Genomic DNA, 27449 nt, shown 5'->3' with positions numbered 1-27449 from the left:
TTTCTCCCGTCCTTCCCTCCTGATGACAAGGTCGGCTCCCCAGCCTCCAGAAGCCCCTCCTGAACTCAGCTGGTTATTCACAATGTGCAAAAGGGTGTTGGTCGGCTGCTCAAGACATTCACACCATCTAACTTTCTAGACCACTATTGTTTGGTGTCCATTCCTGCTGATTCTCCTTGTTTTTATTTTCCTACATTGAAGACACCAGATAAATACAAGTTGTTCACAGAACAGACAGGTAGCCGAAATGAGGAACACCAATTGTAAATTCCTTTCTTCATAAAAGGTAAAGGAGGGTGATGTGAGCAGGGTGGTGATAACAGCAGCCTCTCTTTCTGGGACCCTGCTAACATACCTGACAGTGGTGCTGGTCTGGAGCGCTGCCTGCCTAGACATTCCTTTTAAAAGGGGAAAACAGGAAAGGTGCACGTTTTGCAGTTATTAGAGGGTTGCTTTGACTTGGGCAATAGCTTACTTTGGGTCCATGAACAGCTGTCCCAGCAAGGTGACAGTGTGGCAAGTAAATCAAGACAGGTGCGAATTCCAATCAGTTCATGTGTCACTCACTCAACACTGGCCCTAATGAGCCGTAATACATTGTCAAAACAAGAGTGAGGCTAATGGCACTCCTTGTTACTGATGTACAAATATACAGCAACTTTAGGCAAGGGTAGATGTGCAGTTAAGTGCAGAAATCCAAACGTTGCCATGCAAGTGGCGCTCCTCTGCCGTTAGGTTCTTGCTCTCCGCCTTGCCATTGAATGTTGTGAAGCTGTTGTCTTTGTGCAGTAGATACAATTGAAACTCACCACAGAAAATAGTCATGTCATTACAAACGCAGCATCCTTTTAATTATGTGCTAAGTGTTAATTACTGCCAACCTCCCTGGCACTGAAAAGCTTTTACAGGTGTGGTGTCTCATTCCTTCAGGTTTTAATTGTTGTTGGAGATTTAAAAAAAGTAAAATTTAATTTTAAAAAAATGTTTCTTTTTTGCTCTCCAATCTTCATTTCCCCTTCTTTCTCTTTCAATATCTGATTTGGCATTGAATTCACCCATTCTAATTTACACTTCCTTCTTCATCGTTCCTCGATTTCTAAATCCTCTAACCTGATTGGCTGAGATACACAGTTGCTTGCCCTGTTCACTCAGGTACCAAATGCCTCAATTCCCTCGCTGCGCAGTTAGCTCAGTTTCAACAACTTGTCACACAAAATAAGTTTTTTTAAAAACTAATCATGCAATGGCAATTCTAACTACTGGCAGATGTCATCAGATGTTCTGCTACAGTAAATTTTGGCCCCTTACCTCTTTGATGGTAGGAGAAATGTCAAATGCTCAGGGAGCTGCTTGTTATAGCGATGAAATTACGCAGTTTTAACCATTTTTCTGTTACCAAGATTACTGCTGTGCTCTGTAAACAATTGTGCCAGTTGCTTTTAGCTTAATGAGAATCTGGTGTTGTCAACTGCAAGGATTGCATTTGGTAGGCTGCTTACCCAGCGTTAAACAAAGCAGCATATTCTGTGACGATATTCCTTCCAGAACTTTCAGGAGTGGGATCGACTCCATGTTTTCACCATTTTAGGAAGCAATTAATTCCAGGTGACGTCATTGGGTCCAATTTCTTTCCAGCTTTATACAAACACAGAATTCAGCAGATTTGGCTAAAGCTATGACCCAATGAACTGCAGCATCAGTCAGGTCTCAAGGAACGTGTTCTAGGAAGAGAGACTTTAAAACAGAGTTGCTTTTCAATAAAATGGAAGTTAAAAGTATGCTTACAAAATAGTTGAAGTCCACAAGCATAATACAGAATTATACAGGCCAGAGGCTTCTTCCATTTGCAAGAACAAAGCCAGGGCAGCTGATTTGGACAATGGAAAATAAAAAAAGGCAGATGCAATGAGATAATGACTGCCAGGAAGAGGGGGCATTAAAATAGCAGGTAGTTATCATACTTATGAGGCAGTCTCAGGCAGGAGAAGCTTCAGGCCGGGCCAAAAAAACTTTCCTTTTAATAAGCTGACTCTGCTCATAAAAAGGTATAATCTACTGAGCAAAAACTGTACTTTTTATAGTTATAAAATAGAATAAAAAATGGAAAATTAAAGGGCTTGCTGGTTAAGAGCAAGGCCAATGAGTTCCATTCTCATTATGACAAGAACCAGTTCACAGGGACAGGCCATTATACCGTGCATATTTTACCTATTTAATTGAAGCTTTGCAAAGGCCAGACAACTTTAAGTAACCAAACCATTTATTTAAATCAAAATTAAACAAAAAAGCTCTCAGCAATGGAACATACACAGAAAAGTGACTGCCAGTTTAGGTCGATTCATTCTTCCACTGTGTGACCAGTGCCTCTCTACCAGTGTGGGAACTGACGTCTGTTATACCAGCAAGTACACAACATAGACTACTCAAATCTAAAGGTGCTTACCATTTTTACATCAAATTATATTAAATCTGCCATGCTCCTAGTTATGAATGTTCAATAATATTCACTGCTGCAACTTTTATCAAGTAACTTTACCTCTAATTTTACTATTTTGTAATGAATCATTAATCTCTTAACGATTTCAAAAAGAAAGAAAATATGGAGTGAGGGTATATGGTGTCAGCAACTACACGGTTTGTCACTGACTCTCAAATGTGGTCTCAGCCAGCCAAACAGAACTGTCACACAGAGGAGGCGTTACCTAAAATATATGACATGTCTCGAAGACAATTAACTTCAGCTTTGTGAAATATTTTAACTTATTGGAATGTGTTCCACTTTAAACATTTGTAGGATTCATATTTACTATCATCTCTTAGTAAACAGGTCCCACTCCTCTTTTGGATCATCCACCAGATTTGTTGGAGTCGTCCTAACAAGAAAAGGGCAAATATCAGCAACTTCAATAGAAAAAAAATCAAATATAATTCAATACACTTTGGGTTTTTTTTTCTTCTTTCCTTCATGGGATGGGAGCATTGATGGCAAGGTGAGCATTTGTTGCTCATCCCTAATTGCTCTCGAGAAGGTGGCGGTGAGACGCCTTCTTGAACCGCTGCAGTCTGTACGGTATAGGTACGGCTATGGTGTTTGATATATAACTGAGTTGCTTCCTAGGCCACTTCAGAAGGCAGTTCAGAGTCAACCCCATTGCTGTGGGTGTGGAGTCACATACAGGCCAGACATCCTTCTCTAAAAGACATTAGTGAACCAGATGGATTTTTATGGACAGTCCAGTAGTTTCGTGTGCACCATTACCGATTAGCTTTATTAAAAATTCCACATTTATTTATTTAATTGAATTTACATTCCATCAGCTGCCATGATGAGATGATTAGTCCTGGCCTCTGGATTATTAGTCCAGTAACATTACCACTATGCTACCGCCCCCAATCTAACCCACCCTTCAGGAAGCTGGCAGAATCAGGTCGACTGTCTGTTTTAACTCTCCAGTGAAGAATAAAACTGGGCAGGGTGTAAAACAGGTGACTAACCCCATCTTGTCACTTACTCAGCAGGCAGGCTAGGTTAAAATTAACCCACGTGAATCACACCTGATCTCTCACAATAAGATCCTGTTCACAGCTGAGGACTGTCTACACTACAGGTGTTTAAAGCAAGAGGGCCTCCTCTTTCTTGATACTATTAGGCCAGGCTCTTGAGGTACACCACATCTTCAGCATGTCTCAAAAGCATTTCATGCCCAACAATTACTTTGAAATGCATTTACTGTTATTATGTAGGCGATCACAACAGCCAAATTACGTACAGCCACATCCGACACACAGCAATGTTATAAATGAGCACGTGATCGGTTTTATTTAATGCTGAGGGAGGAATGTTGGCAGGTCACGGAGAACTCTATTCTCTTCAATTAATGTCATAGGGTCTTTTACATTCACCTAAAGAGGAAGTTGGAGTCTAAGTTTAATCTAAAAGTTGATGCAGTATCACCTTGGTACAACATCAGAATGTCAGTCCTCCAGAGAGACTTGAGCCTAAAAACCTTCTGACTTAGGCAAGAGTGCTGCCAATTAATATATAAAAAGCTAATGGGGCACAAGCCTAAGGCAGTAAATATCTTGGGTAAAACTGGGAAGTGGATAAGGAATTGGCTGAAAGAGGAAGCAGCAGACATTAGTTAGGGGAATGCTGTCAAACTGGAATGGAGTGCCCCGGGGATCAACGCTGGGGCCCCTGCAGCGTGATCCAGATAAATAACCTGGATATGTAAATGCAATTAATGTGATCAAGTTCATAGATGATAAATAACTGAAATAAATATAATATTGTATATCTAGCGTTCCTGGCGACATGTCAAAACAACTCAAGAGCAAGGAAAAAAAATCAGAGGCTACTTGAGTAAGAAGCAGAGAGGGTTGGTGGATATGGAAAGAGGCAATCAAGAAAAGCAGAGAGCTTCAGCATGACGTACACAAAGAGAAAGGTTCAAGGAGGTTTCTGAAAGCAGGAAGGAGTGGAGAACTGGGTAGGAAATTCCAGAGGGCAGGAGCTGAGTAAGTGGCCACAATGCTGGAGCAAAGGAAGTCTGGTGTTACAGCAGCCAAGGGCCATGCAAGGACTCATGACAGAAGGTCACCAAGGTAAGGCAGGTATGGAAATGAATGGGACACAGTGATCTTGAAGAAAGGGGAGTGAAGGACTTTGCACAGCCTTGTTAGTTATTTTGAATGAGCTGCAATTTGCAGGGGAAGGAAAAAAGAATCAAGTCTGATGAAGCAGCTAAGGAACTGCAGAAGGACAGTGACAGAAGTTGCAACTGGGTAGGAATATCGCAGAAGAAATATAGTGATAACGGCAAGGTGTTACTCATTGGAATTAAAGATTAAGGAAGATAAATATCAAAGTAGCTGACATAGAGGCTGAAAGAACTTTAGGAGGACTCAGCACTAACCATACCCAGTGCTGCAATCAAATGAATGTTGAGCTATATGGCAAAGTCAGTGAAGTACAACAGGGAGTGCACATTTGTGGGAATTCACAGGCACACGTCCACCATGATTTTCCATTTGTAAAATTTATGCTCGCAGTCTGAGTCCATTGTACTGAGGCCATGCATTGCTCTGTAATAGAGCTCTAAAAACATAATCCCTGTTCAGCCCTCGAGGCACATTGGATATATCCAAAATCTGAAAGAGAAAGGCCACAAGGCTCAGCCCTTGTGTCAATTGAGTTCTAAAGAACAGCAATGAATGAGGGGATCCCAGGAGGTATACAGACATTAGGTGAAACAGAAAAAAAATTAATCCTGAGCAATATTTCATAAAAAGCCATGACTGCAATACAAGCATTATGAGTAGAAACTGGGAAAAGAACACCATGAGCATGCTAATGAGGTGAGAGTAGAAACTCTGGAATTATTCAAGAGGCAATTAGATAGTGACAGGCAGATGGAAGGTTACAATGGAAGGGTGAGCTCATTGTGCTGGAGGGCCTCCATCTATGTGAGACCCAGTGGGTGTTCAGCATATTGCATTAGGCCCCATAAAATGTCAATGCCCATCTTGCACAAGGCCTGGTTTCTGCCAGATTCCACCCAGGTTTTCAGGATGTCTCCTATCTCTTCAGGCATGTCCAACAAATTCTGGATGAAATTAACAGATGTTACAATCGAGGCAGGAGGAGTGCCCTGTTAATTCTAGTTCCACTTCTCCACGGGTCACAACGTATACGTTTTTCCCACTTACCAATATGGTCAATCATTGACTTTATTTTAATCCCAGAACAAAACACACCAACCAGGTTTCTTCAATAAACAACAAAATGATCAGTTTTAAAAAATAAAACAAGTCTTAATCAGTAATGAAGTAAAACAGAAACACACAGATTGAAATATTAAAGTTCCCTTTTTCACGCACGCACGCACACACACGTACGTTAACCAGAAAAATAAAGGGATTTTTGTTTTTAGAGCTCTATTGCAGACAAAAAATCACTAGGGCTGAATACTTGCTCATTCTTGAAGAAACAGCAGTTGAGAGATGTGTTCTAAAACTGGCATACAGTCTAGCCTCAGAGTACACGTAGACGGGTCACTGGGATCTTTTAAGACTGTTCTTTTCAGGCAGTGTTGAGAATTAATTTAGCAAGCTTTTCTCTAAAGTTAGAAGATGAGATGAGTTGGCACAGTGGACTGCTCAGGTTCTTTAAGAGGGGTACTGGAAAGCTGAGCTAGGTTGTGGTCTTCTCTCCTTCCTTGGGAATTCTCTTCTCTCCTTGGAAGTTTTCTCCCTTTTTATATGGTTCAACCCCAACTCAAAACAATTCAATCTTTTTACCTCCATCTATCTTGACTAGTCACTTCTTTGTAAACAATTTCTCCAGGTGGCCAGAGTTCACTGTTGTTCATTTAGCTGGATGTCAGGTGGTTTCCCAGAAAGGCTCATTTCCCTCATGTCATGCTAGACCCTCACCTGCCAAGAATGAGGCAAATGAATTTTGCCATATGGACATTACACTGCAAACTGTTGAAGTGAAGAAAGGATTTGTTAAAAAATCACCAGACCCTTGGCTGGAAAAACATTTTTGCATACCAACAGCCAGTGCTTGGAGGAACAAAGGGGCTATTCCCTGCTCCAATTGAACCCACATTGGACTTTAAGCTCCAGGTATTGTGTGCAAGAAGAGACATTCCAGGGTCGGCTAAGACCAGAGAATCCACAAACAGACGTGGTCAGACCAGCTAGTCACATGACTAACCTGCTTGGCAACCTGGATTTTTCTGAATAGTACAAACAATTTGAACTCAGTGTCTGTTTACTCCTGGACTGAAAAGACCTCTCCTGGCTGGCTCGCCACAGCCTCTCCCATCTATTTCTCACGGAACAAACTTTTCCACTTTATTTTTCTTCTGCTCTTTTCTGTCTCTATCTGCATGTGTATATTGCGTATGCATGCAAGCGTGAGCACATTGTGTATCCGTACGCGTTAACTGAATTAGAGTTTAAGTTTAATAAATTTCAACCTTTCTTCTTTAAACCTAAGAAAACCTGTTTGTGCTGGTTTCTTTGACTTATAATTAGAAAGCAGCGAACAAGGATTCACTAAGGGGGAGCTAAAAAATGTGTTCAAAATTAAACCCGGTTATGGTAAGACCAGGTGAAGGCTGAGAGGGAACCCTAGACCCCTTTCTCACCTGGTCGTAATAGTCACAAGACCTCCCACTGCCCCTTTTATAAAACATTTCCAAGGACTGTTTTACAAAGTCAAGTGGCCTTTACATGACCCCCTTTGAAAACCCCAAAGTTTAACATTTCTTCAATCTTTCAAAAATGGATCCTCAAGAAATATATTTAATAATACAAAGGCACCTTTGTAACACCGAGAACTTTAAAGTGGGTTTGAAATTATACCTAGGTGGAAGGGGAAGTGCTTCTGTGGCCACCCAGCGTGGAAACAGAACAGCTACACTCAGGATAGATTTTAAATACATCAGTTCAACCAAATGGTCAAAACTTTAAGTTAAAGTTCAAACTGACATGGATGCAGATTTGAATACCCACTGATGAAAATGAGGGACAAGATGTTCCTAAGCCAGGACAGTGTTACCTACAGCACCAGCAGTTTCTACAGCATTGACAGGACTAACAGGCCCTATACCTACTAAATTAAATCTGAGACAACACAATATCTTTGCACAGCAAGTAAAATCAGGGCTGAAGGTTTCACTTACACTAGATCTGTCATCCCAACATCCAATCGATAGTGTCACTACAGTGTAACGAGAAACATAGCCCCTCCCACCACTCAGTTCAGCACTTTAATCAAAGGCTACAACCCCTGACTGATGTGCACTAATCCCAACACTCAATACTCGTTTCACATACTTGCCAAATGTTGCAAAATTTGTAGTTTCGGCTGAGAAAATACTTCAAGCTTGATCAGAGTGGATGGATTGCAGATGTTTACTCACTTGTGTGGAAACATAATTGATCATTTATCACTTACAAGGGTCTTATAAAAACTGCCAGTCAGCCAGCATTGTGCCAGACGTTAGGTTCCAGCTGTAAACATTCAAACCGTGTCAACTGCAAGACAGATTCCTAGGATATTTCTCCATGAAACAGAATCTGCTTCAGGATGCAACTTGGAGTGATAAACTGCTGCTTAAACCAAGTAGGGTCAGAATTTATGGGCATTTGTTTTTCTCCCCTCGGATGTGGGAAGATCACAGGCTCTCCAGTTTCCTGACTGTGACAGCACCCAGGCTACAGCAACCCCAGTCTCATTCACTCACTCTAGTCTCTACTGCGGTGAGTAACTGATACCCTGATCGACGAATCCCAAACAAAATTCACACATGCACCAATGTTATAATACAGACACGCCAATTTGAGCGTGCTGACAGATCAAGGAATCAAACTCACACCATCGCCTGCACAAGCCCTGCTACATGACAGAATGACGCAAATATCAGGAGCAGCCTTATTACTGTAAAATTAACTGCACAACAGTTTTAAACTGTTTCTTCTCATTCATATCTCTCCCCCCTCCGATTTATTTTCTATTTAAGCTTTACTTTCTAACGGCGATATCTTATCCTATCAGTTTTTCTTCCTCCCTGAAATAACAAACTTAGTTATAATGTTTCATCACATCTCTCAATAAATCCCAAAGCATCTCAGACCCATTAAACTATCCTGCAGTTTGGTCATTGCCATTATGAAGGCGAACAAAGCAGTTTTGTGCACAAGATTTCAAAATTCATCACCCATCATCATGCGTGAACTTCAACATCAACTCCACTTTCTCATCCTATCACCATAGTCCGAGATTCCCTTATTGCCCAAAAATCTATCAATCGCAGTCTTGAATATACTCACCGCCTGGTATCCACAGCTCTCTGGAGTAGGGAATTCAAAAGATTCATAACCTTCTGAATGCAGAAATTTCTCATCTCAGTCCTAAATAATTGATCCTTTATCCTGAGAGCAAGGCTTCCTTACTTTTATGCTTCAACTTCCAGAAAATAAAGCCCAACATACCATTTGCCTTCCTAATTGCTTACTGCACCTGCATGTTAACTTGTGATTCATGTACAAGGACACTGAAATCCCTCTGAGTATCAACATTTACTACTGTCTCACCTTTTAAAATATTCTGCTAAAGTGGGTAATTTCACACTCCCCATCATGTGACACATCATCTGAGCTTTGAGGCTACTGGTAGACGGACAGTGATTTTTTTTTTATTCATTCACGGGATGTGGGCATTGCTGGCCAGGCCAGCATTTATTGCCCATCCCTAATTGCCCTCGAGAAGGCGGTGGTGAGCTGCCTTCTTGAAGCGCTGCAGTCCATTTGGGGTAGGTATACACACAGTGCTGTGAGGAAGGGAGTTCCAGGATTTTGACCCAGCGACAGTGAAGGAACGGTGATATAGCTCCAAGTCAGGATGGTGTGTGACTTGGAGGGGAATTTGCAGGTGGTGGTGTTCCCATGTATTTGCTGCCCTTGTCCTTCTAGTTGGTAGAGGTCGCAGGTTTGGAAGGTGCGGTCTAAGGAGCCTTGGTGCATTGCGGCAGTGCATTTTGTAGATGGTACACACTGCTGCCACTGTGCGTCGGTGGTGCAGGGAGTGAATGTTTGTAGATGGGGTGCCAATCAAGCGGGCTGCTTTGTCCTGGATGGTGTCGAGCTTCTTGAGTGTTGTTGGAGCTGCACCCATCCAGGCAAATGGAGAGTATTTCATCACACTCCTGACTTGTGCCTTGTAGATGGTGGACAGGCTTTGGGGAGCCAGGAGGTGAGCTAGGGTCGGCACAGTGGCGCAGTGGTTAGCACCGCAGCCTCACAGCTCCAGCGACCTGGGTTCAATTCTGGGTACTGCCTGTGTGGAGTTTGCAAGTTCTCCCTGTGTCTGCGTGGGTTTTCTCCGGGTGCTCCGGTTTCCTCCCACAGCCAAAAGACTTGCAGGTTGGTAGGTAAATTGGCCGTTATAAATTGCCCCTAGTATAGGTAGCTGGTAGGGAAATTTAGGGACAGGTGGGGATGTGGTAGGAATATGGGATTAGTGTAGGATTAGTATAAATGGGTGGTTGATGGTCGGCACAGACTCGGTGGGCCGAAGGGCCTGTTTCAGTGCTGTATCTCTAAACTAAACTAAACTACTCGCCTCAGGATTCCGAGCCTCTGACCTGCTCTTGTAGCCACGGTATTTATATGGCTACTCCAGTTCAGTTTCCGGTCAATGGTAGCCCCTAGGATGTTGATAGTGGGGGATAGTGGGCAATGCCGTTGAATGTCAAGGGGAGATGGTTAGATTCTCTCTTGTTGGAGATGGTCATTACCTGGCACTTGTGTGGCGCGAATGTTATTTGCCAATTATCAGCCCAAGCCTGGATATTATCCAGGTCTTGCTGCATTTCTACACAGACTGCTTCAGTATCTGAGGAGTCACGAATGGTGCTGAACATTGTGCAATCATCCGCAAACATCCCTACTTCTGACCTTATGATTGAAGGAAGGTCATTGATGAAGCAGCTGAAGATGGTTGGGTCTAGGACACTACCCTGAGGAACTCCTGCAGTGATGTCCTGGAGCTCAGATGATTGACCTCCAACAACCACAACCATCTTCCTCTGCGCTCGGTATGACTCCAACCAGCAGAGGGTTTTCCCCCTGATTCCCATTGACCCCAGTTTTGCTAGGGCTCCTTGATGCCATACTCGGAAAAATGCTGCCTTGATGTCAAGGGCAGTCACTCTCACTTCACCTTGAGTTCAGCTCTTTTGTCCATGTTTGAACCAAGACTGTAATGAGGTCAGGAGCTGAGTGGCCCTGGCAGAACCCAAACTGAGCATCACTGAGCAGGTTATTGCTAAGCAAGTGCCACTTGATGGCACTATTGATGACACCTTCCATCACTCTACTGATGATTGAGAGTAGGCTGATGGGGCAGTAATTTGCCAGGTTGGACTTGTCCTGCTTTTTGTGTGCAGGACATACCTGGGCAATTTTCCACATTGCAGGGTAGATGCCAGTGTTGTAGCTATACTGGAACAGCTTGGCTAGGGGCGCGGCAAGTTCTGGAGCACAGGTCTTCAGTACTATTGCCGGAATATTGTCAGGGCCCATAGCCTTTGCAGTACCCAGTGCCTTCAGTCGTTTCTTGATATCACGCAGAGTGAATCGAAGTATAGTGGCAATGTTACTGGACTAGTAGTCCAGAGGCCCAGACTAATGCTCTGGAGAGGTGATTTGATAGAGGTATTCAAAATCATGAGGGATTTGGACAGAGTAGATCGGGAGAAACTATTCCCGCTCGTGAAAGGATCGAGAACGAGGGGGCACAGATTTAAAGTAATGCGTAACAGAAGCAAAAGCAACATGAGGAAAAACCTTTCCAAGCAGCGAGTGGTTAAGGTCTGGAATGCGCTGCCAGAAGGTGTAGTGGAGGCAGGTTCAATTGAGGCATTCAAAAGGGAATTAGACTGTTATCTGAAAAGGAACAATGTGCGGGGTTACAGTGAAAAGGTGGGGGAATGGCAATAGGTGAATTGTAGATTCGGAGAGCCGGTGCAGATACGACAGGCTGAATGGCCTCCTTCTCCAGTTTAACAATTCTGCGAATCCTACTATAGAAGTTGCTGAAATTTGAAAATTCAATTAATTAATAAATCTGGAATTAAAAGTTAGTCTCTGTAATGGTGACCATGAAACTACCGGAAATCTGCGATCCATACCTGGTCTGGCCTACATGCGACTCCAGACCCACAGCAATGTAATTGACTCTGAAATGGCCTAGCAAACCACTCAGTTGCACCAAACCATTACAGAAAAGTCAAAAATGAATAAAATTGAATAGACCACCTGCCACTGACCTCGGCACCAGAAATGACAACAGCAAACACTGCCCAGTCAACCCTGCATAGTCCACCTTACTAACATCTGGTGACATGTGCCAAAATTGGGAGAACTGCTGCACAGACTAGCCAAACAGCCTGACAGTCATACTCAGAATCATACATTACAGCCAATGTCCCAGACTCCTCCATCACCATCCCTGGGTGGGTCCTGTCCCACTGGCAGATCAGACCTACCATAGGCAGAGGGGTATATAGTCGGGATGAAGGTGCCCTGGAAGTCCTCAATATTGATGCCTGATCCCCTGAAGTTTCATGTTATCAGTCAAATATGGCTAAGGAAACCTTCTGCTGATTGCCACCTCTCAGATGATCAATCAGTGCTCTTCCATGAACAGCACTTGGAAGAAGCACGGAGGGTAGCAAGGACACAGAATGTACGCAGCGAAGGGGACTTCAATGCCCATCACCAGGAGTGGCTTGGGAGCACTACTATTGACCAAGCTGGCCAAGTGCTGAAAGACATGTGTGCCAGACTGTGCCTGCGACAGGTGGTGAGGGAACCAAAGAGGAAAAACCTGCTTGACCTCGCCCTCACCAATCTACCTGTTGCAGATGCATCTGTCCATGACAGCATTGGTAGGAGTTACATAGGTCACAGCTGTTATGAACGCTGGACTTCAACATGATTAGGTTTTAAAAATTGTGATTTTTAAAAAGTTTAAGAAGTCAGGTGAGCTCACATACATTCTGCTTAAACACAAGGCAGGAATCATGGTTACCAGGACAACAAAGAACACAGATTAAAGACTTTTTTTTGAAAGAGAGAGGGCAGGGGTATAACACCTGAAGAACAATGGGTTTTACCCTCCCTTTCAGGTCATAAACACGGAGTCAGTGATTCTGAAATGTAAATATGCATGGCAGCTGGAAACAACGGACAGGCCTGGGTGGCTCTGCTGAAGCAAGACTTGTGGACTTTGCAGATTGGAAAAGGACAATGGGCTACTGACTTTCGATTCCAGATAAATTTAACAGATTTTCTGAAGGTAGACAAGCTGCAAGAAAGGAAGACAACTAGTGGTGGCAGCCTTGAGAGAGGGGAAGGAGGAGATGGGGGATGAGGAGAAGGAGAAGGGGGGGGGCGGGGGTGAAGAGAGAGGGTGGGGGAGAAGAGAGAGGGGTGTGCGGGACAGCTCAGTGGAAGGGGGGGGCGGCTGGTGGCGAGGTGGGGGGGGGCGGCTGGTGGTGGGGTGGGGGGGGCCCAGTGGAGGAGGGGGGTGGCACCTGCCCTCAGAAGATATACAACAAAACGCTGCGAAGACTTGAACCTGTTTTGAAAGTTGAAGTTGGCAGAGAAGGCCAACAAGATCACCAGGGTCACCTTATTCACGGACGTCCAGGTCGAAAGTGCTCAGAAAAGTGAGCAAAGACGACAGTGACTTTGAGAAAGGTTTGGGAGATCCAACCCACTGCAGCTAGGATTTTGGGACTTTAAACCACAACGATTTCACCAAAAAGGACTGTAACATATAAGTGAGATATTTTTCAAGTGTTTTAATAAGAAAGTACCTTTCTTAGCAATTTGGGTTATCAGCTACTCACAAAGTACTATTTAGTTAATGGGAATTTATAATAAAAGACTTAAAAGACAGGGTAGGCGGTGGCGTAGTGGTATTATCGCTGGACTAGTAACCCAGAGTATTTCTCTGGGGACATGGGTTCGAATCCCACCACAGCAGAAGGTGGAATTTGAACTTAATTAATAAATCTGGAATTAAAAAGCTAGTCTAATGATGGCCATGAAACCATTGTCGAGTGTTGTAAAAACCCATCTGGTTCACTAATGTCCTTTAGGGAAGGAAATCTGCTGTCCTTACCTGGTCTGGCCTACATGTGACTCCAGACCCACAGCAATGTGGTTGACTCTTACATGCTCTCTGAAATGGCCCAGCAAGCCACTCAGTTGTACCTAACCGCTACAAAGTCTATAAAAAGGCATGAAACCGGATGGACCACCAGGCATCGACCTAGGCACCGGAAACGACAACGGCACACCCAGCCCTGTCGACCCTGCAAAGTCCTCCTTACTAATATCTGGGGGCTTGTGCCAAAGTTGGGAGAGCTGTCCCACAGACTAGTCAAGCAACAGCCTGACATAGTCATACTCACGGAATCATACCTGACAGACAATGTCCCAGACACTGTCATCACCATCCCCGGGTTTGTCCTGTCTCACTGGCAGGACAGACCCACCAGAGGTGGTGGCACAGTGGTATACAGTAGGGAGGGATTTGCCCTTGGAGTCCTCAACATCAACTCTGGACCCTATGAATTCTCATGGCATCAGGTCAAACATGGGCAAGGTAACCTCCTACTGATTACCACCTACCACCCTCCCTCAGCTAATGACTCAGTACTCCACCATGTTGAACACCACTTGGAGGAAGCACTGAGGGTGGCAAGGGCACATAATGTACTCTGGGTGGGGGACTTCAATGTCCATCACCAAGAGTGGCTCAGTAGCACCACCACTGACCGAGCTGGCCGAGTCCTAAAGGACATAGCTGCTAGACTGGGTCTGCGGCAGGTGGTGGGAGAACCAAGAGGGAAAGACATACTTGACCTCGTCCTCATCAATCTGCCTGCCGCAGATGCATCTGTCCATGACAGTATTGGTAGGAGTGACCACTGCACAGTACTTGTGGAGACGAAGTCCCGCCTTCACATTGAGGATACCGTCCATCGTGTTGTGTGGCACTATCACCGTGCTAAATGGGATAGATTTCGAACAGATCTAGCAATGCAAAACTGGGCATCCATGAGGCTCTGTGGGCCATCAGCAGCAGCAGAATTGTACTCAACCACAATCTGTAACCTCATGGCCCGGCATATCCCCCACTTTACCATTACCATCAAGCCAGGAGACCAATCTTGGTTCAATGAAGAGTGCAGGAGGGCATGCCAGGAGCAGCACCAGGCATACCTCAAAATGAGGTGTCAACCTGGTGAAGCTACAACCCGGGACTACTTGCATGCCAAACTGCGTAAGCAGCATGTGATAGACAGAGCTAAGCGATCCCATAACCAACGGATCAGATCTAAGCTCTGCAGTCCTGCCACATCCAGCCGTGAATGGTGGTGGACAATTAAACAACTAATTGGAGGAGGTGGCTCCACAAATATCCCCATCCTCAATGATGGGGGAAGACCAGCACATCAGTGCAAAAGATAAGGCTGAAGCATTTGCAACAATCTTCAGCCAGAAGTGCCGAGTTGATGATCCATCTCTGCCTCCTCCTGAAGTCCCCAGCATCACAGATGCCAGACTTCAGCCAATTCGATTCACACTGCGTGATGTCAAGAAACGACTGAAGACACTGGATACCGCAAAAGCTATGGGCCCTGACAATATTCCGGCAATAGTACTGAAGACCTGTGCTCCAGAACTGCTGCGCCCCTAGCCAAGCTGTTCCAGTACATCTACACTGCAATGTGGAAAATTGCCCAGGTATGTCCTGTACACAAAAAGCAGGACAAGTCCAACCCAGCCAATTACCGCCCCATCAGCCTACTCTCAATCATCAGTAAAGTGATGGAAGGTGTCATCCACAGTGCCATCAAGCAGCACTTGCTTAGCAATAACCTGCTCAGTGATGCTCAGTTTGGGTTCCGCCAGGGCCACTCAGCTCCTGACCTCATTACAGCCTTGGTTCAAACATGGACAAAAGAGCTGGACTCAAGGTGAAGTGAGAGTGACTGCCCTCGACATCAAGGCAGCATTTGACCGAGTATAGCATCAAGGAGCCCTAGCAAAACGGAGGTCAATGGGAATCGGGGGAAAGCCCTCTGCTGGTTGGAGTCATACCTAGCGCAAAGGAAGACGGTTGTGGTTGTTGGAGGTCAATCATCTGAGCTCCAGGACATCACTGCAGGAGTTCCTCAGGATAGTGTCCTAGGTCCAACCATCTTCAGCTGCTTCATCAATGACCTTCCTTCAATCATAAGGTCAGAAGTGTGGATGTTCGCTGATGATTGCACAATTCAGCACCATTCGCGACTCCTCAGATACTGAAGCAGTCCGTGTAGAAATGCAGCAAGACTTGGACAATATCCAAGCTTGGGCTGATAAGTGGCAAGTAACATTCGCGCCACACAAGTGCCAGGCAATGACCATCTCCAACAAGAGAGAATCTAACCATCTCCCCTTGACATTCAACGGCATTACCATCGCTGAATCCCCCACTATCAACATCCTAGGGGCTACCATTGACCAGAAACTGAACTGGAGTAACCATATAAATACCGTGGCTACAAGAGCAGGTCAGAGGCTAGGAATCCTGAGGCGAGTAACTCACCTCCTGACTCCCCAGAGCCTGCCCACCATCTACAAAGCAGAAATCAGGAGTATGATGGAATATTCTCCACTTTCCTGGATGAGTGCAGCCCCAGCAACACGCAGGAAGCTAGACACCATCCAGGACAAAGCAACCCATTTAATCGGCACACCATCTACCTTCAACATTCCTTGTCTAACTTATCTAAGCCTGTCATAATCTTGCACACTTCTATTAACTCTCCTCTCAATCCCCTTGCTTCTAAGAAACAACGCAGCTTTTTCAACTTACCCTTGTATCTAAAATCCTCCATCCCTGGAACCATTCTGGTAAATCTCCTCTGCACCCTTTCACTGGCCCTCACATCCTTCCTGAAGTGTGGTGACCAGAACTGGACACAGTGCTGCAGTTGGGGCCTAACCAGAGCTTTGTACCGATTTAGCATAACTTCCTTGCTTTGTACTCAATGTCTCTACTTATAAAGCCCAAGATACCATATGCTTTACTAACCAGTCTCTGTGTGTCCTGCCACATTCAAAGATCGATGCACATGCACCTCCAGGTCCCTCTGTTCCTAAACACTTTAGAACCTCATACTTGTCAGTATTAAATTCCATCTACTACCTCTCTGCCCATTCTGCTAGCTTATCTATGTCCTGTTGCAGGCGCTTCATATCATCCTCACTGTTTACCACATCTCCAAGTTTGGTACTGTCAGCAAATTTTTGAGATTCTACTCTGTATTCCAAGATCCAAGTCATTTATATAGAACAAAACAAAGCAGTGGTCTCACCTCTGACCCTTGGGGAATACCACTGTCTACCATCCTCCAGTCTGAAAAGCAACCATTTACTACAACTCGCTGGTTTCTGTTCTCAAGCCAACTTTTTATCCAATTGGACACTGACCCTCCTATTCCGGAGTCTCAGCTTTGTTAACCAGTCTTTTATGTGGCAGCTTATCAAATGCTTTCTTAAAATCCACTTAAACATTCACCACATTCCCTTAATCAACCTTTCGTTACGTCAAAGAATTCAATTAGATTAGTCAAGTATGATATGCCTTTTAAAATCATGTTGGCTATTCGTAATTAACTTGAACCTCTCTAAGTGTTTGTTGAAATTTTCCCTGATTATTGTTTCTAAAACCTTACCAACCACTCATGTTAAACCATCCTGTAGTTGTTAGGACTGTCCTTACACTTTGTTGAATAAGGGCGTCACATTTGCCATTCTCCAATCCTCTGGCACCTCTTCCATATCCAGGGAAGATTGGAAGATTATGGAAAGCCCTTCCACTATCTCCATCCCCACTTCCTTCAGCAAGCCATCTAGACCAGGTGACTTATCATCCCTAAGCAAGGCCAGCCTTTTTAGTACCTTCTCCCTCTCAATTTTTATCCTATCCATTGCCTCTACTCTCTCTGCTTCTACCAATATTTTGTCAGCCTCCATTTCCTTAGTGAACATAGATACAAAAGTAGTAATTAAGTATGTTAGCCTTACCCTGTGCATCTAAGCATATATACCCTCTGTCCCTGGTAGCATGATCATACCCTTTTTGCCCCTCAACTCTAACCAAATGAATTCTGTCCTTGCCCCTTCAAGAACATCCCTTTCCAGCACTGCAATGTCTTCCCTAATCAGGATTGCCAACCCATCTCCCTCTTCTCCTTCTCTATCTATTCTGCACACTTATATCCTTGTATATTAAGCGCCCAGTCCTAGTCATTTTTAAGCCATGCTTCCGTTATTGCCACTATATCATATTCCCATACAGCTGTTCGCACTTGTAGCTCACCAACTTTATTCATTACACAGTGCGTTTACACACATGCATTGTAATCCAGTCTTTGCATTACTGGTAGTCTATCTCAGTCCACTCCCATCCAATATGGGACTACTCCCTACTCTAGTACTGTCTAACACACTCACTGACTCCACCCAATACTTTGCTATTTCCTACTGTCATGAAGACCCCACCTGCCAAGAATGAAGCATATTAATTTTGTCACATGAACATTAATTTTAAATTGTTGCTGGAGTGAAGAGATGACTTGTTTAAAGAGATCAGCAGTAGCTGGAAAGCATTTGCATACTAAGAGACAGTAGCCTAGGAAAAGATAATGGGAATGCTCACTGATTCAATGAACTGAGATTGGTCTGGACAATGGTGATCCACAACTTGTTGGTGTAAGAGACAGCACTACACCCCTCCCCCCCACCCACCGAGAACTTTAAAATCCACAAACCGCAGAAGTGGTTGTTCCCAAATAAGGGGTTAGTCACATGACTAATCTGCTGACCAACTTGGAGTTTTGAATTGTGCTCACAGGACAGTTTGAAGACAGAGACTGCAGATTGCAACTGAACCTGGAACAAGAGAGCCTCTCTCCTGGCTGGCTCTCTCTCACTTTCTCACAAGTCTCCAGACCCACTGATGTTGCTCAAACCTCGAGAGAGAAAAGACTGTTACATCGAAACAAGTTAAAGCGTGCACTGGGCCCCAATGAACAGCAAGACTTACCAACAACTAAAGATCCCACACTGAACTCAAAGGACTGCAAATACACCCAGCTATTGCCTCAAACTTTTCAGCTTTATTCTTTCTACTTTTTCTGTCTCCATCTGCGTGTGTTTATTGCGTACGCATGCTAGCATGGCTGCGTTGTGTACTTGTTAACCAAATTAGAGTTTAAGGTTAATAAACCTCCACCTTTCTTGTTTAAATCTAAGAAAACCTGTCTGATTGATTTCTTTGACTTACAATTGGAGAACAGTGAACAAGGATTCACTGAGGAGGAGCTAAAAACACGGTGTTTTTAAAATTAAACCCGGTTACGGTTAAACCAGGCAAAGGCGGAGAGGGAATCCCTAGACCGCTTTCTCACCTGGTCGTAACACTACTCTAGTGCCATCTGTCTCTTCCAATTCTCTGTGCACTTTGGTGCTCGTCTCCTGTATTATCTTCTGGTTCCCATACCCCTACCAAGTTAGTTTAAACCCTCCCCAACAGCACTAGTAAATCGCCCCTCAAGGATATTTTGTCCCAGCTCTGTTCAGGTGCAACCCATCTGGCCTGTACAGGTCCCAACTTCTCCAGAACTGGTCCCACTGTCCCAGGAATCCCTCCTGCATCATCTTTCCAGCCATACATTCATCTGCACTACCCTATTTCTATACTCACTTGTGCGTGGTACTGGGAGTAATCCAGAGATTACTACTTTTGAGGTCCTGCTTGCTAATTTCTTACCTAGCTCACTAAACTATGACTGCAGGACTACATCCCTCTTCCTACCCAAGTCGTTGGTACCAATGTTGACCACGATTGCTGGATGTTCACTTCCTCCCCCCACCATCCCCTGCTCCCCTGAATGCCCTTGTACAGTCAATCCACCCATGATGCTCTGGCTGCACCCCCCAGATGAATCATCACTTTCCTCAGTATACCTACTGGAGAGTGAGATGTACTCAGGGGACTCCTGTACTACCTGCTTGTTTCTTCCTGGCTGCCTGGCAGTCACTCATTCCCTCTATCCCTGCATACTCTTAAGCTGTGGGGTGACCACATTAATAAACGTGCTATCTACGAAACTCTCAACCTCACGGATGCACAGCAGTGACACCAGCTGCTGCTCAAGTTCCAAAACCCGGAGCTCAAGCTGATGCGACTGACGACACTTTCTGCACATATGGTTATCCAAGACATGAGAAGCATCTTGGAGTTCCCCATGGCAGCTAATTTGCCCAAACCCCTTTGATCAGAGGTTTACCCGTTTGGCAACTTGAGTTGTTTTCTAATTTGGTTGTCAAATAAAATGAAGTATTAGTTTTGGCTTTGGTGGCTGCCCCTTTAAATCCAAACTACACAAGTTTGAAAGCCAGCTGCAGTTAAGTTCCATGTCTTGGCCCAAATTGATTCAAATGTTACAAGGACAGTTCAAGCTAGCCTTTGAACTGTAGGCCTGAGGGAAGGAACCAAACTTCTCCCAAACAAAACTACATTATGCGAATTGATCAGTTATGCATGTGACAGCCAGTTAAGTTTGAATCCAGCTGTTAGTCATTCAAATGCACAACTGTTGTGGGAATACACACATTGAGAGAATCTGCTTGCAACGTTCAAGAGTTAGGTCCGATTAGTGCTGTAGTGGAGAGAAATTTAAAGAAAAGAAAGGACTTGCATTTATATAGCGCCTTTCATGACCACAGGATGTCCCAAAGCACTTTCCAGCCAAAGAAGTACTTTTGACGTGTAGTCACTGTTGTAATGGAGGAAAGGGGTGGCAGCTAGTAGGCACACAGCAAGCTCCCACAAACAGCAATGTGACAATGGTTAGATAATCGTGATGTTGATTGAGGGATACTGGGGTTCACTCCCTTATTCTTCTTTGACAGGGTGCTGTGGAATTTGTTTAATTCTCGTCTAGAAGATGGCACCTCAGACAGTGCAGCACTCCCTCATTACTGCACCGGAGGATCAGCTTTCTGGTTTTTGTGCTCAAATCATGGAGTAGAACTTAAACCCACAACCTTACTCAGCAGCTGACTCAGCAGCAAGAGTCTTATACAAGAAAAGAATCAGTGTACATAAAATGTGAAAGGAATACCAATTTATTATTGGGATTGCGACCTTTTCACACCTTCCTTCCAAGGAATTAATGTAACATATATAAATATTAGATTGCTGCTATTCGTTCACTTATTCATGTTTTATTCCATAACGTTTGGTAGTGTAAACCTAGAATGCTACAACAGCCTATTGCTGAGAGATAACACATGGGTCCTGAGAGGCACAGCTTAATTGCAGTAGCTATAATACTTAACAGAAGGATTTCTGTTCATTATCCTAAGCTCATTACCAAAGGTTTACCATGAAATCAAAGCTAATGAAGAACCTCTTAAAATCATAGGGAGATGGGATTCGACGAATCTAAATATGGAAGCTGGAAAAATTCAAGCAAGAAGGATGGAACTACCTCAAAAAAGTGGCTTTCCAACCTAACTGCAGGCCTTCATTCCTCTACTCTCTTGTTGAAAGGTTAGTTCCAGTAACTCATTGGTAACTTGCTGCAATGGGCACTACTCATGTTCACACCAGGTAATAAGTGTCCATCATTGATGGCAAGAGGGATGGGTCCAATCCAATTGTCATCCAATAATCTCACGTGCATTTTGCCGCAGGAGTCAGCAGATAACAATCTGGAGTCAGAATCTGGCTGAACACCCCCGTCTCCCGATTAGCCTTGGGAATAAATCTAGAGCACTACACCTCTAAGGGGAGGGTGAAACAGATCAATGTTTTCCTTTTATGGGAGGTGAGACGATGAAGGAAACATCCTCAGCCATTTCATCAATGACCTTCCCTCTGCCATGAGGTCAGGAGTGCACTACTCACTGACCATCCCAATGTTCAGCTCCATTCACAATTTCTCCGATAATGAAGCAGCCCATCCCAGCCTATAACAGGAGCTGGATAACATCCAGGCTCAGACAGACAAGTGGCAGCTGTTGAATTGGACCAGCCATATCAACACCATAACTACAAGATCAAGGCAGAGGCTGGTTACTTTGCAATAAGGGGCTCACCTTGATCTCTCAAACCTTCCTCACTGGCTACCAGGCTTACATCAGCAGCTAGACTGCTCTCTATACACCAGGATGCACAGCCACAACAACAGTCATGAAGCTTCAGTTTGCTTTATTGGGGGGAGGGGGGTGGTGGGACCTTAGCATTGTGGTAACATCCCTGGACTAGTATTCCAGACACCCTGAATAATGTTCGAAAGTCATGAGTTCAAATCCCACCATGGCAACTGGGGGAATTCAAATTCAATTAAAAAATCTGGAATGAAAAGCTAGTCTCAGTAATATGAAGAAACTATTGGATTGTCATTAACAATCCATCTGATTCACTAACGTCTTTCAGGGAAGGAAATCTGCCTTCCTTACCTGGACTGGCTTGCAGGCCACTCCAGACCCACAGTGACATGATTAACTCTTAACTGCCCTCTGAAATGGCCTAATAAGCCACTCAGCTGTATCAACTACTACAGAAAAGTTGAATTTTGAATAAAACCAGACCTTGCAAATTCCTCCTTACTAACATCTGGGGGCTTGTACCAAAATTGGGAGAGCAGTCCCAGAGACTAGTCAAGCAATAGCATGACATAGTCATATTCGCCAATTCATACTTTACAATGTCCCACCTTCACCATCCCCAGGTATGTCCTGTCTCACCAGGACAGACCCACTAGAGTGGGCAGCAAAGTGGTATACAGTTGGGAGGGAGACACGAGTTCAAATCCCACCACAGCAGCTGATGGAATTTAATTTCAATTAAATAAAGTAAATAAATCTGGAATAAAAAAAAGCTGGTAACATTAATGGTGACCATGAAACTACAGGATTGTCATAAAAGTCCATCTGGTTCACTCATGACTTTGATGAGTAGGAAATCTACTGTCCTTTCCCGGTTTGGCCTACAGGTGACTCCAGACCCACAGCAAAGTGCTTTGACTCTGACCTGCCCTCTGAAATAGCCTACTAAGTCACTCAGTTGTATCAAACACTGTTGGGTGTACCAACACCATGGACTGCAGTGGTTCAAGAAGGTGGCTCACCACCGCCTTCGCATGGGTTATTAGGGAGGGCAATAAATGTTAGCCTTGCCAGCAACCCTCACCTCCAATGAGCAAATAAAAAAAAAAGGGACTCAATATTCTCCCCGTGCACCATGCCTACAGTATGTAGTCATAGGATGCACGCAATGACTCACCAAGTTTATTTCAACAGCATCTCCCTCCCGTGACCTTTGCCACCTGGAAGGGCAGTGGCAGAAATGTGGGAACTCCATAAGACGCACACCATCCTGACCTGGGCATATATCACCATTCCTTCATCAATTACCTATCTCAAACCATTGTGGGAGCACCATCTCCACAAAGGTTGCCGCTGTTCAAGCAGGCAGCCCATCACTTTTTCAGGGCAACTAGGGATGGGCAATAAATGCAGCCTTGCCAGCATAATGCACATTCACAGAATAAATAAAGAGAGCATGCATTTATACAGTACTTTTCATGACCTCAGAATGCCCTAAAGCACTTTACAGTCAATGAAGTACTTGTGAAGTGAAGTCACTGTTGTAACGTAGAGAAATGCAGCAGCCAAATAACACACAGCAAGGTCTCACAAATAGCAATGTGATAATGATCAGAAAGTATTTTAGGAAAATAAGAAAGTGAAAACAGTGGGGGGATAATTATTGGCCAGGACACCAGAGAGAACTTCCCCACTCTTCTTCAAATAATGCCATGGGATCTTTTACATCCACCCAAGGGGTAAGACAGGGCCTCAGCTTATTGTCTCACTCGCTGGCATACTAGACAGTGCAGCAATCCTTCAGTCTAGGCTGACACTTCAGGCTGCAATATGTTCTCAAGTCTCTGAAGTGGGGCTAGAACCTACGGCCTTCTGACTCAGAGGTGATGTGGTACCACTGAGCCAAGGCTGACGACTTAAAAAAACAACATTTAAGATAAAAGGGACAGAGCCCTCTGGTTTAACTAACCCTTTTATTTTCCCCAAATGGCCTCAACATATATCTTGGCTTCTAGTCACCCTCTTCAGCCTGAGCAAAGGATACACAGTGCAGCTATTTTTCTTAAGCACTCCTGTAAGTAATTAGAAAATTCACAAAAGGTGAGATGACGATTAGTGTTAAGGCCCCAGAGGCAGCATGCATGCAGTGCAGTCAGTGGCAGAAACACACTTTGCACTCTATCCAAAACTATCACTTTACACAAAACTGGGCTTGTTGAATCCACCAGAGCTGGCCAGCACAAACACAATGCTGGTGAGAGGATTATCACGTGACACAGCTGATGCAGTGCTAGCAACTGGTGCCAGGAGGCAGACGGTGGGGGGCTATTCAGGCAATGGCTGTCCGGGAACACTGTGGCAGGTATAAAGCTGCCTCTCATCTGACGGTTAAAGATGAGCTACAGCTTGTGGAATTATTGATATATTAAACTGCTGTATAGCTGGACTGTAAAGGCAGCTGGAATAGGAAGTGGAAGGTGGTGATAAATGGAAAGTGATCTGTCTGCAGGGGTTCAGTGACTAGTGGAGATCAACAGGGGCTGGTGTTGGGCCACCAGCTGTGGATGCAGAACTTGGGGACAAATTTAAAGCTAAACGAGTCTCAAGAGAGGCAAGACATTCGAAAAACCTTTGCCCCTCACACGGAGCAGTGGATGTGAGGAACAGATTACAAACTAATTAAAACAGGGGATGGGGAGAGATTTGAATAGGAATAAGATTCATATTATTGCAATGGGCGAAGGCGGAATCAGATATACCATGGAACAAGATGGTCATTATTAGACTTGGGGAAGGGTGGGGAGGGAAAGAGGCAAACAGAATGCTCCATGTGAAGGGTAATGGGCCAGAGCTGTACAGCGGGCACGTGAGGATAGCTGAATATTCTGGAGTTGTGCTTGATTACTCTGAGTACACTGAGTATTTAAATAGAACTTTGCCTTGACAGATTAAATGAGTGGGTAGAGTCCATGATTGGAAGCAGAGCAGTAAGGGTGCAGATTATTCCCCTCTCTCCAAGAAAACTGCCACAACTCTGTGTTCAGTGACCCACTCTGAACTTGCGAGACCCTGTCACTAAAGGGAAGTGAAACAGCCATCCAGTGTCTAATGCTACAGCTATGCAACTAACCTCACAGGCATAGTGACAAGAGAGTACATCAGATCCCGTTCACACATGGGACAGTCAATGAATGTCAGAATTTAAGGACCACAGGTGAGCATTCTGTTGACCCCGTGGCTTATGTTACATCAGCCAGCACTCATCATCTCTCGATTTTGTTTTTGAAACTGAAGTATTCATTTTGGAAATGTTTGTGGTACCCTGTTTAATAGAAAACTGACAGACCTCAGGGAAAGAAAAAGAAAACTTCACAGCCGCTTCCAAAGAAATTGCTCAGAAATTAATTTTCCATTTTTGATGTCTTGCAGAAACTGTTTCACAAGATAAAATACTTCTGCAGGATCCACTCTCCAGATATGAATAAATGTCCAACTGAAAAGGGACCTCAGTTTCAGATCTACGTGTGCCCAGTTTTTGTGATATCAGAGTGTTGCTCCTACATTTAGTTTGTTAGTATTAATATAATTTAGATGAAGAAAAAGAAACAAAATACTCTTAGTGTCCACCACTCTTAATTTACCTAAAAACCCTGTCACCACCAGTGACAACCCTGTAGCCACCAGTACTGCACCCTAATATTGTACATTGACAGACTTGTACCCACCAGTATTACATCTAAATGGCTAGGGTGTGAAATTGGACTCACATTAGCTAGGGGGGTGCCTCTTTCAGGATTTATGAAACATCTTTGAACACAGCAGAGGGAGCTTTCCTTGACTGGAGAATGCTCGACATCAATATCCCTCACTTGAACACATTAACTTGTATAAAAGTTTGACCTTCCTCCTGTACTTGCTGCAGTGCTGAAGAGGGTCGAGCAACTACACTACAGTGGTAGGGAGCTTTGGCAATCAGAGGTTCAAAGTCACCTCTCCTGCGAAGCACTCTACACTTCCCACATGTCATGTCTCAAATTACTCGCATGCTATAACCCAAAGATCACTTGAGAAGAGCCACAGATGACTGTAAAATTGCAACACTCGGCACCTTCAGAGGAGAAAACTGGCAATAAAACTCCTTCCCACCAGAAGCAGTTTAATAAACCCTTCATGCCTCACTAAATGAAGCACAGTGCCTGCTCTAAATGACTAAGGATCTGCACATCCACACAGGAAACAGGTCAACAGCGACTCACCTTAGTCTTTCACTACTGCAGGCTCCCAGGCAGCAAACATCCTGCTACACATCTCCTTCTCCTTCAGGTTCCACTCTCGATAGCAGCTAGGAGGAAGGGAAACCCAACAAATAGAAAAATTCACCAGCTACAAGTTCCACACTCAGTGCATCACTTAATGAATATTCTCCCTCCCCTGATGCTGCCACCTCTCCAAAACATAAAATTCCAAGCCCATTCCCATGCTTTTTTCTTTAAAAGCAATGCCACCCTGGCATTACCTGCTGCATACCAGTGGGTCAACACATCTAGTGATTTCCCCAGTCTCTGTACTCTCTGTAGCAGTAAAAAGTCCAGAACAGATTGTAAAGAATGATACCCATGCCCCACTCGTCACAGTATGCTGGCACTTCAAAGTGGTCCTCGACAATTTAGGTATTTCAAACAAGTTTTTAAAAGTGGTGTGAACAGAAACACTGCACACAAAAGGCACCTTCTACACTCTATGGGCTGAATTTTATATGCTCACCGCCGATCAAAAATGGCGGTCTGCACATTATCATGGAGACGCTGCGATATTCAGCGCAGTGGCTCATTTAAATAGCCGGGGCGGACCGCCCCCCCCCCCACTCCGCCCCCCCCGCCCCCCAATGATGTGGAAGGGGTGGGTGGTCTGCCCCTGGTATTGGCATCAGGCACCACTGCGCAGGCACCAATGCCGCTTTTAAAGGGCTTAGAGCCCTTCCATCTCATTTAAATATTTAAAGACATAGTTAATTAAAATGGATTCAACAAAATTAATGTTTCTAGCCTCTCTTTCCCCCCCAACCCCCAATAACCATACAATTCATTCCTGCTCTCTTCCCTCCCCCCACCAAAATACTTACCTTGTGCACCTGACCTTCCTCCCCACCCACCCCCCAGTTCATAAACTATGAACTTTACCCCTTCGCACCATCCCCGACACCAAATCAGATGAATTTGACCCTGCTCCTGTCCCTGCTGCACTGAAACATTTACCTGCTCCCCCCTCCTAACCAGTGTTACGCCTCAGATCCCCGGATGGAGTTCCGAAGGCATTGGAGTGCCGTCCACCGGCAGCAATATCACTCCCAAACAGACAGCGGGAGAGGGTAGGTCATCAATTCATTTATTTAAATACATTTAAATATTTAAATGGGGGCCCCGTCGCCGAATGGTCGGGGGTGGGGGGGGGCGGCTGCCACAAGGCCACACCACCACTGGCGATGTGAGAACGGGCCTTCCTGGCATCCAGGCCCGTTGCAGGCCTCTACCGGAGCATTTTCCAACCCCCCCGTTGTCTACGACCTCTGACGCCAGGGGGGGGGGTGGGGGTGGGGGGGGGGCGCTGTAAAATCCAACCCTATATTCCTGACTCTTATGTCAAAGCTCACCACCACCACCTAGTGACAGAATCACAGAACTGCAAGG

At 44.6% G+C, this 27449-nt stretch overlaps 1 protein-coding gene across 1 annotated transcript in view; it reads right to left on the bottom strand.

Annotated features, from left to right (window-relative positions):
* Positions 1-2292: 2292 nt before the first annotated feature.
* Positions 2293-27449, bottom strand: part of fkbp6 (FKBP prolyl isomerase 6) — a 50535-nt gene continuing 25378 nt past the window's right edge. The window contains exons 8-9 of the mRNA XM_068010198.1: positions 26019-26104; positions 2293-2873 (exon numbers count right to left, since the gene is read on the bottom strand). Of these exons, the coding sequence (XP_067866299.1) occupies positions 26020-26104 (85 nt within the window). The 3' untranslated portion in view covers positions 2293-2873; position 26019. The remainder of the gene's footprint in view (positions 2874-26018; positions 26105-27449) is intronic.

The sequence above is a fragment of the Heterodontus francisci genome, chromosome 30 (genome assembly GCF_036365525.1).
Source record: "Heterodontus francisci isolate sHetFra1 chromosome 30, sHetFra1.hap1, whole genome shotgun sequence".
In the NCBI taxonomy this organism is placed as follows: domain Eukaryota; kingdom Metazoa; phylum Chordata; class Chondrichthyes; order Heterodontiformes; family Heterodontidae; genus Heterodontus; species Heterodontus francisci.
Note: the sequence above shows the minus strand (reverse complement) of the source record. Positions and strands in the feature narration are given on the sequence as shown.